The 15,211-nt window shown below is 38.4% G+C and overlaps 1 protein-coding gene across 1 annotated transcript; it reads right to left on the reverse strand.

Annotated features, from left to right (window-relative positions):
* Positions 1 to 1,138: 1,138 nt before the first annotated feature.
* On the reverse strand, positions 1,139 to 13,193 carry LOC120440750. Its single transcript, XM_039613957.1, has 8 exons — positions 12,909 to 13,193; positions 12,553 to 12,660; positions 12,380 to 12,460; positions 3,438 to 3,532; positions 2,938 to 3,064; positions 1,878 to 1,995; positions 1,555 to 1,631; positions 1,139 to 1,457 (listed from the first exon to the last, which is right to left on the reverse strand). Exons 1-8 carry the CDS (start codon positions 13,053 to 13,055, stop codon positions 1,347 to 1,349), a joined length of 864 nt encoding a protein of 287 aa, XP_039469891.1. The 5' UTR covers positions 13,056 to 13,193; the 3' UTR covers positions 1,139 to 1,346.
* Between the last annotated feature and the right edge of the window lie 2,018 nt (positions 13,194 to 15,211).

Genomic DNA, 15,211 nt, shown 5'->3' on the forward strand with positions numbered 1-15,211 from the left:
CACCGTAAATATACTTTTATTTATTCACTCCACATAAAATTTAATAAATAAATCATATAATACAAAAACGCAACTATTCACATTTCAACTTTTAACTATTTAAATTTTCAGCTTTTTCCTTTTAAACAAATTTAAAGTGAAACAACACAAAACTCTGCAAACCACAACACAATTAAATATAAATTAAAATATGAAAACAAAAACAAGATGCATATTCTCTGTCATATGGGCCTGCATGAATAAACTTTCTGAATTCTTTATCATCCGCAACTGAAAATAGTTGTGGATGATTACTATACCTTTCTAATGTGATGTTGTTGTCCCTGGCTCTCTTTCTCTGTCTGTCCCTCCACTTGTGTCAAGCCAGCCTCCAATTCCAGCATTGCAGTCAAGCCAGCCTCCAGTTTGTTTTCTGTTCCCCGTCTATTCAAAGTATTACGACAATGGATGTGGAAACCGGATTTCAAAATAAAAGCCAACTTCGAGTGAATTATCAGATATTTTAAGAACATAATAACATATAATTTAGGCTTGTTCACTATTAGCGAACTGTCAATATCAAGGCCATCTTATTTTGGATTTCAAAGTAAAAGCACTGTGAATTTTCATTTTTGAACTACTCTTTCAATGACTTCAGAATGCTCTTAAAAGCAAAAGTCATATTTCCAAAGAGTAGTTGCATTTTGTATCAACACTATCCAACCACAGCAATTTGAAATTGCCCATATTTGACCGACTCTTTTAACAATTTCAAAATGCTCTAAAATGGAAAATTGCTGTTTCCACAGGGTAATTCCACTTTAGATCAACAGTATACAACCCCACAGTGATACCATATCAATATCAAGTCATTCTGATTTTGCTTTCAAAAATAAAAGCCTTTTCAAATTGTCCATAATTGACCATAATTGACCTTTCAGTGATTTCAAAATGCTCTAAAATGGAAAATTGCTCAATATCAAGTCATTCTGATTTTATTTATTAAAATTTACTCAAGTGGATTTCTTGTCTTTACATATTAATGCCACAATCTTTTCTTTGTATTTGTAATGTTATGAAATAGAACCATTTTCATAAAAGTAACATAGGTAAATCTGTTTATCTTTGAAAACAAATCCCAGAAAAAGGGAAAAGCTCAATACAAGGAGAGTAAATTGTAAAGTCCAAAAGGTGCAGTCATGATAACATTAAAGGTGCTTTAAAGGTAAATTACAACATCACGGAAATGTGCATGAGATATGTATGAAAACGTTTCGCCGTATTATGTTGCTCAAATTATCACTTTGGTGGAGACAACAGAGTACGTCTTCAAATATTTTGACACAAGCATCCAATAAGTCTGGGGTTTAACAGCACAGCAGACAATTCCACGCTTCTTCCTTTGCTTTTTTAAAGTCATTGTTGGTCATGTCAAGGCACTGTTCATGGTACCATCTTTGACAGGTGTCATATTGTATCTATTTAAAATCAAACAGACAAAGCAAAAAAAAAAAAAAAAATCATACTCAAAGACTTTTACACATTTTTGAGAAATTCAAATGCCCTCCAACTCACCCAGTTCATCATTGAAGGTCCTGATCCAGGTGGCTTGGTCAGCGAACACATGGCACAGTTGCTGTTAGTGTCAAAAACTAAAATACAGGATCAAAACACATTAGATAGACATTCGTTTGAAGGCCAATTCGTGCATATGTTAAACTGTGTACTTTCTATCGATTAGACCACAGCATAAAGTGCCATTGTGCACTCTAATAATACTACTAACAGAATAATACATTTCAATCTACACACACGCACACACATACATTCAAATACATATATACACACACACACACACACACACACACATTTTCTCTATTATTCACCCCCAAACCAACCTGATGCTTGTAGTATCTCCAGAGCCATCAATTTTCTTTCCTCTGCCATTTTTTCTTTTGAGGTTTTAAATTTCATGACGGGAAAATCTGGAAATACTTTCATCACTGCCCGTGCCATCTACAGAGAAATACTCAAAATTTTAATTGTGAAAAAAAAGACACAATTGTACTCAATATAAAATTTCTGATGTTTATAATCTTGCATAAACAGTATGAAAAACAAAGAGCAATAAATAGATTTAAGTCTTAATGAACACCAGGTAACTTCTAACCCTCAGTACAGGGTTGTTGAAATGGACATCGTGGATGAATAAATATGTGATATACCTTGTAAACATAGAGAACAAAGTGGACAGGGTTAAAACAACACTCCACTCTACAGTAAGGGCCAGAGCCATGTATATTCTTTTAAGCTGATGAATAACTGTAATAGGGAACATCTCCAGTTACTAGTTATTAGTTATAGTCTGCTTCCAATGTGTGGGCAGCTGACTTCTTTTAACATCTGTTGGGCAATACTCAGTATATTCTATAAAAATGTTGTGGAGAGTCCCAACCTTTGTTATGCTAGTGCCACAGAGACTCAATAAAGTGAGTCCACAGGGTGGCCCTACAGTCTCTTAAGGTGCTGTTAGAGATGTGGATGTTTTCCAAGTTAACCACAATGCTGGACAATACATACCACCTGCATCATGATGTGCTAGCCATTCACCAGAGCGTGCTCAGTGAGAGAATGAGATTACTGATAATGCATTATTATGACACAGGAAATAATTCCTGACTGTGACTTGCTCTCTTTAAAGTATACTGTATCTGCAATCACTGTGCAGCCTCAATATTTGCACATCCTATAAAGAGTATGTCACAAAATCTGCATGACTTAGGGCACCAAAGTATTAACCATATACTTAATTTGTGCAGTGTACTGTGAAATTTAGAATTAGATGTATTCATATCTATTACAGCTACTGTTATGGATGTGGATATTCTTCTGACCATGGCATGATGGCATGGCAAACAAGTAAGAAATTATATACAAATGTATATTATCATCACTTACCATCACCACTAATACTCCACAGCTGAAGCCATCCTTCTGCACTGGATAGGTCAAGACACCTCCCTTCCATTTAATGTCCACCCATTCTGTTTTTGCGTGGCGGGTTCTCCTCATTTTTAAGTAATCACTGCACATTATTACAAAGCAGAATGTTTAGAAAACAGAATACAACTTGGCATATGTCATATTTCGTAATCTAAAAAAAAAAGATATTTTACAGAATTATACAGAATTTATTTATTTTTATTTATTTATTTATTTTTGGCCTGTCCTGTTTGGCTCTTTTGCCATCAGAATTATTGTCTAAATAATTTGTTCACCTGATAATTTTTATTTAACTGTACTGAATGATTTTGCAAATGAGACCTGGCCAAGAGGACGCCAACAGAGAAACACGCATTGTGGGGCCAGGTACAAAAAGCTTCTACAAAAATGCAGTTGTAGTAAACTAACTTGTAAAGCCTATTTGCATAGAACAAAATGTGTTAAAGCCTAAATACCTGAATTTACGTGCAGCGAGTTTAGAGTCTTCCTCCTCTGATGAACTTGGGGCAGGATCAAGGAGATAAACAGTGTGATTCACTGCATTGATGAACTGTAGCAAAGATAAATCATTAAAACATTAATATATCATCTGTCAGGAGTTTTCCTGTATTGCAACTCAGGTCGGAATAAAACGCTCAGACAGGTTTACGTGTACACGGTCGAGACTCAGGGAGACTCGCACTGTGCAATAAAAAGAAACAGTCTTTATTCAGAGAGCACATACAGGAAAACAGAAAATAGAACTGCAGTACGGTGTACATTTTAGGACATCGTCAGGTCTCAGGAAAAAAGTTGTCAGGTATCAGTCTCACACGAAAAATTGTCAGGTCTCAGGAAAAAAGTTGTCAGGTATCAGACTCACACGAAAAAATGTCAGGTCTCAGAATCACATGAAAAAATGTCAGGTCTCAGAATCACATGAAAAAATGTCAGGTCTCAGAATCACACGAAAAATTGTCAGGTATCAGACTCACACGAAAAATTGTCAGGTCTCAGGAAAAAAGTTGTCAGGTATCAGACTCACACGAAAAATTGTCAGGTCTCAGAATCACACGAAAAAACGTCAGGTATCAGACTCACACGAAAAAACGTCAGGTATCAGACTCACACGGAAAATTGTCAGGTCTCACAACACAAGCTATCAGACAGAGAGAAAATCTTCCTGCAGGTGGCGCTGTTGTCACGTCCCACCAATCACTGTAGTGACAGCTGCAGTCACGGAGAAACTTGCGTATCTCTGTTCGGGAATAGCAGATAGAGCGTAGGCTCTGAGAGGAGGGCCAGCGTTTACGCTTCGAAAACACAACCGAGTGTTTTAACCTGACAGCCTGAAGTGTTCTTCAGTAAACTGGACTACCCGACAGAAGGACCCGAGGCCCCGCTGCACTGTTTCGGTAAGTTAAACGTGTTTGTAGGCTACTCCGTAACTACCGTCCTTAGCTATGTCCACAGACCTAGCTAGCTAAAATGTCACAGTTCGTTTAGCTAATCTGGGTTCGTCAGCTCCTGTGCAGAGCTGAATATTAAAGATGTGCAAACAACAGCATGTTTTCAGGCTCTTGCCACATCTGTAAAGACAGTAACATTTTTTTTTAAAAGCTTGTACTTCAGTAACTCCTCATTAATCAGGAACTATGGATTAAAGTACTGTAGTGTACTGTAATACTGAAAAAAAAAATCTAAGAGAAGAACTTCAGATCCTGAGTGTGTGAGGACAGAAGAATCAGATTTATTTCAATTTTGAGGGATAAAATGTATATTTGAGTTTGTGATGGTTCTGTTGTCTTTGTGATTACAGGAGCTGCCCTCAGATTCAGACCTCAGCACCATCCAGTGACAGCAGACAGATCATCCAACATGTTCACATGTTAACTGCAAAATGAACTGATGAAAACAGTGCGAAGGTTACCACAATGTACCACACGTGCTGTAGTGAAAACTGCAGTTTTATTGATAAAGTTAAAGACAAAAAAACAAAAGGATTAACATGTAACTGTGTCACTATACATCAGTATTGACAGGACCTTAGTTTGTATCTCAGACCTGCACAGCTTCCGTTTTAAACACTTGATGTACTCAGCTGCATGAAGAGCATATGAGATTTTGTCTAACACACTTAAATAAAACCTGATGAAGGTCAAAGGTCGTCACTTGTATGTTGAACTGCAAACTTGTCATCTGGAATTCTTTCACAGTTTTTGCAGATAGTGTGTTATTTACTATAAAGTGATTCAGAGTTATTCATAACAGAGTGACCAGAGAGGATCACATATTTTTAAATATATAACTTTCTACAGGACTGAATATAATATCTTTATATAAAAGTCTGGAGCCTCTGGGGAGAATCCGAGTATTTATAACATTACACAAAGCAAAGGTCTCCATCACACTGTTCATGAAATGCTGGGTTTATCCATCTCCTGGATCGGGCCTATGGAGGAGTGCTGAAGATTTCCCTGTGAGGGAGCTGCTGGTGAAGATCATGAGTCCTGCTTGATCAATGCGATGAGCTTCAGTCTTCCTGGTGTTTCTTAAATGATGCCTCTTACAGCGGGTCAACAGAACTTCTGGCACAGGACAGCTGTGATGAAAGAAAGGGAAGAAGTTTCTTCAAACCTCTGGACCCAGGAAACCCAGCTTGGTCCTGATGGTCTCCCTCACTAGTTTCTCTCCAGGGTGAATGTAGCTGTTGATATAATATGGACTCTATTATTAAATGAAAAGAACAAATTACAATACTGAAACCTTCTGCTGATGTTTTTAAAGTCTCCATGTTAGCAGGCTGTAGAGGGCTCTGAAGATTTAAACAGTCTTAGATCCATTACACTCACAGTCTTATGTTAAAATCTCAAAGGACAGCATTATATTTTTGATATTAACAGTAACTCTGGGCCTCTGTAGAGTGTGCAGATGATCTCATCGCTGTCTAAAAATGGATAACAAAACCTAAGGAGTGCTGAATGCTTCAATAACACAGACTATTAGAGTAGCAGGTGTGTAGCATCGCTAACTAGCTAGCAACAAGCCTCCAACACAGTGCGTATGCTACCGGCTAATCTAGCTAACGAATTAACAACAGAGCGATTTTAGAACTATAAGACGATAAACTGTGTCTTTTTTATAACAGTGACATGGTTGTATTTACCTTAATTAAACGAGTTGTCAGTCGTGGTAAACCAGCAAAAACACTCGAGCAGCCGGGCTACGTAAAAAGTGTAGGGGGGCGTGTTTGCGGTCACCAGCGGGTGTCACTACTCCAAATTTGCAAGATGGCAGCCTCCATCTGAGACTGAGACCTGACGTTTTTTCGTGTGAGTCTGATACCTGACAATTTTCCGTGTGAGTCTGAGACCTGACAACTTTTTTCCTGAGACCTGACAATTTTTCGTGTGAGTCTGATACCTGACGTTTTTTCATGTGAGTCTGAGACCTGACAATTTTTCATGTGAGTCTGATACCTGACGTTTTTTCATGTGAGTCTGATACCTGACAATTTTTCATGTGAGTCTGATACCTGACGTTTTTTCATGTGAGTCTGATACCTGACAATTTTTCATGTGACTCTGAGACCTGACAATTTTTCATGTGAGTCTGATACCTGATGTTTTTTCATGTGAATCTGATACCTGACGTTTTTTCATGTGAGTCTGAGACCTGACATCTTTTTTCCTGAGACCTGACGATGTCCTAAAATGTACACCGTACTGCAGGCTTCCTGTGTAACTTCCCCATTTAGGAGTCTGCACAGAGTTGCAGAGTTTAACCTGAATACTGAAAAGAGCAAACACATTTAGATAATGAAACGTACTTTTAAGCATAACATAATAAAAATCCCAAAATCCTAAAAAATCTCTTAACATTCCCTCCTGTTGTTTGATCTTTCCTTCTATATATGTACATAGTAACCACTAACAGTATTATAACACCAACAAAAACAAGTCCTTTAATCAGCAGGGACTTCCAAGAGCCGCTTAAAAGCCACGTATGCCAGTCTTCTGTGTTTGTGGCATAGTCTTGTTGTTGTGCATCCCGAAGTTGTCTGAGTATTTTCAGAGCATCAGTCATGTTCGGTGAGTGCACATTATCTGGAATGTATGTGCAACATGTGTTGTTAAAGAGGACACCTTTCTCCTTTCTCGGCGAGAATCATGTCCAACGCTACCCTGTGTTGCATTACTGCAATGCGCAGAGCGTCAATCTCTTGATCCCGTTCGTCGTTGAATTTACATGAAGCATTCAGAACCTTTTGTCTTTCAGTCCAAAGTTTAAATTCCTCTGGGACATCGGAACCCCATATGGAATCATGCTGCTTGAGGTCTGGGGTGCTTCGTCCTTTCCTTGTTGTTGACGTTGAAGTTGACGTGGCGTCCATGGTTATCTTGAAAGTGTGGTCAGATATGAAAATGGGAGCGCACTGACCTGTCCAATTCCCAGGAAGGATATTCCAGGCCATCCCTGGCACCCAGAAGGTGCCATTTGAGATGAGGTGGTGTTTCCCATTAGCGTGGATCCGTTCTCTTGGCGGTAGCATAGGCTGCGGCTCAAATTCCCATTGTTTCCAAGAAAGACTGGGAATGATTTAGCCTTACTTCTGTGCTTCACTTTCAGGTCAACCCAGAACCATTCGTCACATGTGCCATTTCATCCTATCTGGAGAGGTTCCTCATGGTTGACCACGATTCCCTGGAATTGATACCCAAGGCTGGCGTAGCTTATGCACACTTTGCCTGAATTATGTCCATTCCCTTCGCATACAAGGTGGCGTACAGTCGTTGGGGGCATATAGGAGCAAACATAGCAGTCTTTTCTGGGTGTGCTGTCATGTGTATATCGATACCATGCGTTGTTCATCTTCTTTCTTTCGGGTGAGTGTTAAGAAACTCACCAGGAGTGCAACATTAGCCACTAGGAGGACGAGTGTCTTCATGATGACCAGACACACCTGTGACCTCTGATGAGTAGACTACTGGCAAGAAGAAGAAGGCGGGGTGTACCCGATCAGCCCTCCCTCCACCAATAGATCACCATACAGGAGTTAGGGGTGCCGGCGTCTAAACGTTTAGGTTGTCACTCACTTTTTTGCAGTGGCTTTGATGGATCCAAGACGGTCTTTCTGCTATTTTGCAGGCAGTAGGTGTGGTGAGTAGCACTTGATAAGGACCTTCCCACCTTGGTGAACTCCGATTTTTCTTTTGGAGTACTTTGATCAGGATCCAATCACCTGGTTTCAACCTGCAAGATACTGGAGAGTTGTTTAGAACAATCTCTTTATTTTCAAGTAATTTCAAGTTGTGAGTTTCTGAGAACTTTGTGTCAGTCTCATCCACATTTTTACCAGGCCTATACACTCAGGCCATGGTCTCCCTGTTTCTTCCATGCATTTTCTCAATCTCTGTTTTATTTCCTAGTGCTTCAGAGACCTTACTGATTACTTCATTAACAAAATGTGTCCCATTGTCTGATCTTATCAGAGTGGGGATTGAAATAAAATGGTTGCACAAACATTTTGCTACTGAGATGGCGTTTTGAGATCACGTCTATGATCACTAGAGCGCATTTTGAGCCTTGGCATTCATTTAGCTCAATAAATCCCATGTGGATTGTATGAAAAGGATGAGGTGGTGTGCATTATGTGCATTATGTTTTTGGCAAATCATGCATGTTCCGACAAATTTCCGAAATCTTATCTACCACTCCTACCCCCCCTCCTGTTGACAATAATGCTGCTGATATGTGTAGGGACTTTGGTAGTATTGGTTTGCTATTACAGGTCATCAAATCATTTTCTGGCTGTGCTCCACCTTTTAACCACCTCTTTTGTTCTCTAGTTGGTGCGGCTTTTTGTTCGTTTATAAGCACATCAAGTGGTATTTGCATTGAGGAGTCAGACATTAATGTGTCTACAGTTTGTTGTGCTGCTGCTTTTGCTGCTTGATCTGCAAAGTTATTGCCTTTAATGACCTCTGAGCAGCCTTTCTGGTGTGCAGCACATTTACAAAATGCTAACTGTTTTGGCAATAAAATTACTTCTAATAGTGTCTTTAGAAGATCTCAAAGTGTTGCACAGCTGAAAAAACATACTGTCTGTCAGTGTATATATTTATATCTTGGCCTGCGTGTGTGAGGATGTCAACGGTTTCGCTTCTACAACTCTATCTGCTGTGTAGATGCAACACTACATTTTGACTTAAGGCATTTTAGGCAATTCCTATTTCTCAAAGAATTCATACATTTTACATATTTCAAACTTTTAAGTTAAGAAAAACTTTGCATTGCTTATAGCTCATAGCTCACAGCTCTAAAACTCGTCATTGTTAAATCATGTGCCTAATCATTATATGTCACTGTGATCCACATGTATGATCACAAATTTGTTATCCAAACTTACAAAACAAACAAATTGCCCATGGCATCAAGGCTTTGCGTTCATATTAATTGAGTGTAAGCTGCTTTCTTCATTGCAAGTGTTTATTGCCATAAGGTTTAATTCACGCATCATATCACTGAGTTCTAGGTTCAAATTATCTCTTCTGACCCTTTCCAGAAATAATTTCACATATAACAATTTGAGCATGTGTTGTCTATTCATTCTATTCATAGAGTCTATTCATAGAGTTCTGTTTCTCTCTGTGAGCTGTCTTGACACACCACAGGCACACAAATTTCCTGTTTCTGCAGACTAATCGAACTCTTTTGTTTCTCTTTGTATTCATAGTCTATAAACCCTCTTTAATTCTACTAAATCTTGATCTTTATTTCACACACACTTTTAAATTGAGCTCTTTCAGACATCAGGAATCATCACACACACTTCCACTCGTTCACTCACTCCACTATGAACCTTTGTAGTGTTATTATTACTTATGTTTTATTATTTTTGTACAGATCACACCCAGTCACTCAAAACCTACTACTCACAGCATTTACACAGTTAGAATCACTCAAAATATGCTTTCATACGAGTATTTCAGACATGCTTTTCAAGATATATAGAGGTCACTCACTGTACATCCACAGTAATGAATTCAAACTCTAACTACAATTGTAGTGAGCAAAACCAGCATCTCCATGCGCGTCACCGCTCCTCATTAGCTTGGTAGTGTCCACATATTTAATTCAGCTTCTCATTAGTTGTTAGTATAGGTTTGCTCTTCATCCTAATGAAGTCTCATCTAAGATGACAGGTTTACAAGCAGGTCAAGTGTCTCTATGCACCTGATTAGTGTAGTTATTTCCTTATTTTCTTCATCTCATATATCATTGTACTGAGTTTGAGCAAACCTTAAGCTTGATTTAGACTACTTTTAACAATCATCCACCTCACATCATAACTGACTGAGGTGCCTCTTCCTATTAATAGTATGTCATTATTAATGTTATCATTGTATTGTTTTCCCTTTTTTATAACAGCAATAGTATATACACTACTTCACTACTAATATACAATAGTATATTAGTTTATATTTTATTATGTATCCATCACGGGTCTGTGCGAATCTGCAGCTTCACACCTTCCCAAGCTGGAGACATTTGCTTTTCCTTGGCTGAACAATGACACAGCCTTAATATACCTTATGCATCTCTCCTTTTATTTGATATATCTTTTTGTGAATTATCTGGTTTCATGCATTCTATTCATTCTAGGCACGGTCATCATGCCAACTATGTTTCATTGTTAATACCAGTTTACAGGTTGTTAACCTTCCTATTATCTCCTATTATCATGCTTATCGCAGATAAGCTCTGCTTTAATTTCAGTTAACTTTAATTTAACCTTTTGTTTATTCCACTTCATTCCACTTTCCATGCTTTAAAATATTACAACTCTTGTGTACGCTTTGTTTTCTTTTTAGCTTCCTTTTCAGTATTTATTTCTGCTTGGAGGGTTTCTTATAATTTAGTTAATGCATTTTCCCTCCCACGTGGGACATTTAGCTTTCTTTGGATTTCTCCATCTATATGCACTAATTTGTCCGGCACCTGGACATTTCTTTTCTAACCACTGCTCGTCAGCAGTGAGTTTTGAAGCTTCATTACCCATTTTAATCCTTTTAATTCTTTTAACACTTTACAACTACACAACTGCGGCACCTTCTCTGGCACGAGAATCGAGAGAGGTAGTTGACACGGCCTTCTACTTTCAAGCTATTCTTGAAAGCGGTGTCAACACGACCTGTTTCTCTCTTTTCACCAGTACTTGGGTAGCCAACAGCAAACAAAACAGTGGAATAGTTCAGCCTCCTTATTGTGCTGTAAAATCAACTTATTCCACCAACAAAAATAAAACAATAGAAAAACAAAACACGGACACCGTGTGTCTACTCACGCGCGCTACCTTTACCCACTACGGGGGAGCTACCAGTCCCTGACGAGCTCTATCTTTATTTTAAAACGCTACCAGCCCCTCTGGGCGAGCCTACTTTACCCACTACGGGGGAGCTACCAGTCCCAGACGAGCTCTATTTTATTTTAAAACGTTTTACGCGAGGTGTCTCAGAGTGTTAATATTCACCTGGTTGCTGCCGGTCTCTCAGGTCTACCTCATCGACCCCCACCGCCGTGGACCACTTATAAGAACGCCGGCCAGAACCCGAACGTTACGTCTCTGGACTTTATATCCTCTACCTAGAGAGGAGCTGTCGACAGACTTCAGCGCGGGCTTCTCACGACGTCAGGGCTCGATGAGGCTTTCCTGTGGGGTCACACAAAAGTGCTGTGTCCCATCCGGCTCGAAGGACCAAGAAATGTCAGGAGTTTTCCTGTATTGCAACTCAGGTCGGAATAAAACGCTCAGACAGGTTTACGTGTACACGGTCGAGACTCAGGGAGACTCGCACTGTGCAATAAAAAGAAACAGTCTTTATTCAGAGAGCACATACAGGAAAACAGAAAATAGAACTGCAGGCTTCCTGTGTAACTTCCCCATTTAGGAGTCTGCACAGAGTTGCAGAGTTTAAGCTGAATACTGAAAAGAGCAATCGAACCACCAACCTTCAAATCAGTAGCTGACCTGCTCTACCACCTGAGCTACAGCCACCCTTGAGCATTACTTTTCCCATACTCTAACTATGTTCCTGAATGCTTGTTCCCATTCAGTTTCTACTGAGGAAAACATATTTATTTATTTTGTTATTCCAAAAATTTACCATGTAATCACTGCATTCATTTTGAAATTTGGTGCCTCCCACTTAAGTTAAGGTTACAACTAGTCAACCAAAATCCTGGATGTTCACATCGAATGAATTGAACATGAATATCAACATGTAAATAAATAAGATTTGCCCTTCATACACGTGTCCATGACTAATTACTGTGTCATGGAAAGGATCTTATATGGAAAAAGAAGGCATTACTATTACTTTGATGAATCCTTTATGTTAGCAGTTGTCAATCCTACCTGAAATTCTGGAGTTTCCAAGGTAACATCCTCAACTCTACCAGTCTGCACAGGGGAACTCGGGGCCATAGAGGAAGCAACCTATATAAATATTGTGTACAAGAAATACAAAAAATGTTATGCAAAATATTTGTCTTTATATATGAACGATAAATTTGTGCAACATTTTATACCATCTTTGTAGATCTCCTGAAAGGAAATGGCTTGCGGAGTACTGTTACATATCTCCCCTTCTTTTTTTGGCGACGTTCCTTCCATTTTTCTTTGTCCACTCTAAATTTCTGAACAAAATATGGGAGTCATTGAGCATTGTTTAGGAATTACAAGCGAAATGCTGTGACAATATTTTCCTTAATTCACAATAAAGCAAAACACACAAAAATGGCCAGTAAGACACACCGGTGCCACCAAGCTATAAAATCACAATGTGGGGCACCTCAATATCCCACCACATCAAGAAGACTTCTTTTTAATGTTCCATTTTGAAACGGCAAAGCATTGATGGACATCAGCCAGTCATTTTGCAAACCTTTCTTTGAAGCATTCTTTTTGAGTCTTCGTATTCCTTCAGCAGCGCTGTGTGACTGATTTGATACTGGACAACAAAGTCATCCAGCCTGGTGAGCCTTCCCGAACGTAGACAGATATGTTTCAGATCCCACTGGCTCTTCTCCATTATCCCCTGCGTTTTATTATTCTCAGTAATATTCTGAAAAATCAAATTAAGAAATCATTAAATGTGATTATTTTTTTTAAAGATACACATTGTTGTTGTGTGCAATGTTGTATGATCTGCAATACAGATGACGCCACTGGAACCGCCGTTTCTTAATCACTCCACACAAATATGTATATATACAAAAAATCATGTGTCTTACTTGTCTCTTGATCTTTCTTAAGGCATTGTATTTGTTGTGGTACTGCTCATACATTTTCCCAGTGCCATGTCTTCCAAGGTCACCTTTGTATTTGGAAGATTAGAATAATATTGATGTGTGTAATTTCATTTTATAAACTAATTACTTGTCTACTTTGAAATGGCTTACCTAACATTATTGCAGACCATAATCCAGAAAAAGGAAGAAGATATTTGCTGATGTGCTCCATGAGCCCTTTGCTGTAGTAAGGGTTTGCCTCACCATCCATCTCCAATGATGTGTTGGAAATGAGCTCCTTAAAATGTCTCCCAAAGAGGTTGTTTCCCTTGACTCCCTAGCCAACAGACAAAACAGAATAATTATGTGATTTGAACATTGTGTGCACTCATCTTTCATATGTATAATCTAAAAACCTAACATTATGTTGTATAAAACATTTAAAATTACTTGTGACTTGTGATTATTATGCTATTCCAAAGTATTTAAAAGATGTATAAGAGGCAAAATGTTAGCCTTTATTTTTAATAAAAATTGACTTCAGTTTACCTTCAGGTCCTCATCAGCTTTTGAGTTTCTGGCATTGCCATCAACATCAACATTGGCTTTCTGCATTCATAACTGCAGGTTGTGAAAATGTTTTTCGACATTCTCACCACTACAAGGACTCCCAAAAACAACTGCAGCACTTTGAACCATGTCAGAGAGGACTTTTAAGGAAGTTGCAGTAGTGAAGACTCCAACAGTGTGCATTGCAAGATGGTAGTTCTTTGGTGCACTGCAGTTTAAGAAAAAATTATCTTTAAGTGTTTCCAAAACAGTAATAATGTTTTCCCAAATTGAAAAATGAAATGCCATGTCACATGTCACAATAAAAAACAAACAAAGAAGTGAATACTGTATTAAAAGGACTACACTTACTACTTTTTACAGATCTCCTTGGCATTCTTCATAACATGACTAAGGCATCTGTGAAGAATTGGAACCTCGAAGTCTTCCTTGCTTCCTTTCCCCGAAGCGATGTTATAATAGTGATTTATTGTGTCAGACAGATTTTTTTTTTGCAAAAGCTAAACAGATAGCTTGCATTAGGACCATAGATCCATCACACATAAGCATTAAAGGTGAACGCATGGCTTTGCGCCCAAAGGCCCTTGCAACATCAGTCAGAAATGCTTCCAAAATATATGTGACTGAGGCAGTGGTATGGTCACATGTTAAATATGTAGCCACTGGTAGGGGAGAGCACGTTTTTCGTGGATTCCTCACTACAAGTTCGTAAACATAGAAAGGAGGCGAACCCGTTCTTTTTTTCATGATACTTCCTGTAGCATCCAAATAAACTATGTCCTCCCGACAGCGGCTCTGGAAAATCTCAATGCTCCTGGAAGACCATAAAAAAACCACTGTCCGTATTCCGTCTGAAATCAGATTTGTCCACTGTAGTCCCTTGTATCCTCTTTGGGATCTCTTATTTTTTATATTAGTCCATTCTTTCCTTTTCAAGAAAAAAAAAGTCTGTTCAAGTGGGACCCTGATTCTTATGAATCCATCATCAGATGAGTTGCTGTTAGGCTAAAAAAGAGGAAAAATTTATTTTGTGAGAAAAGGTTTTGTCCATGTTACATAACTACTATAATATCAGTAAATATACTTGAAATACTCGTGTATTTTAAGTATATTAAATGCCAGTGTTTCTAATGTCAGAATATATAGCAAAAATTCATGTTGAGAAGTGTCATGAAATATAAATTTCATTCTATGTTACAACATTTGATATTAATTGTATATTGTGTTTTTAAAAATATTTTTTATGTAATATAAAGTGGTCATTTAAACAATGATACTAGCACCAATCTTATCAAATAACTTATTTGAAATCATTTTTAATGACTGACCTGCTCAGGAGACAGCTGTCCATCCTCCTGCGAGGAGATGTCCGGTGACAGAGAAGCGG

Source organism: Oreochromis aureus, linkage group 6 (assembly GCF_013358895.1).
Source record: "Oreochromis aureus strain Israel breed Guangdong linkage group 6, ZZ_aureus, whole genome shotgun sequence".
NCBI classification, from domain to species: domain Eukaryota; kingdom Metazoa; phylum Chordata; class Actinopteri; order Cichliformes; family Cichlidae; genus Oreochromis; species Oreochromis aureus.

Coding starts and splice junctions, on each gene's coding strand:
- LOC120440750 (XM_039613957.1), bottom strand. CDS start 13,055: ATGGAGAAGAGCCAGTGGGATCTGAAACATATCTGTCTACGTTCGGGA. Junction 12,461..12,552: donor TCAGGAGATCTACAAAGATG/GTATAAAATGTT, acceptor ATATTTATATAG/GTTGCTTCCTCTATGGCCCC. Junction 1,996..2,937: donor GTGGAGTATTAGTGGTGATG/GTAAGTGATGAT, acceptor ATTTCTCTGTAG/ATGGCACGGGCAGTGATGAA.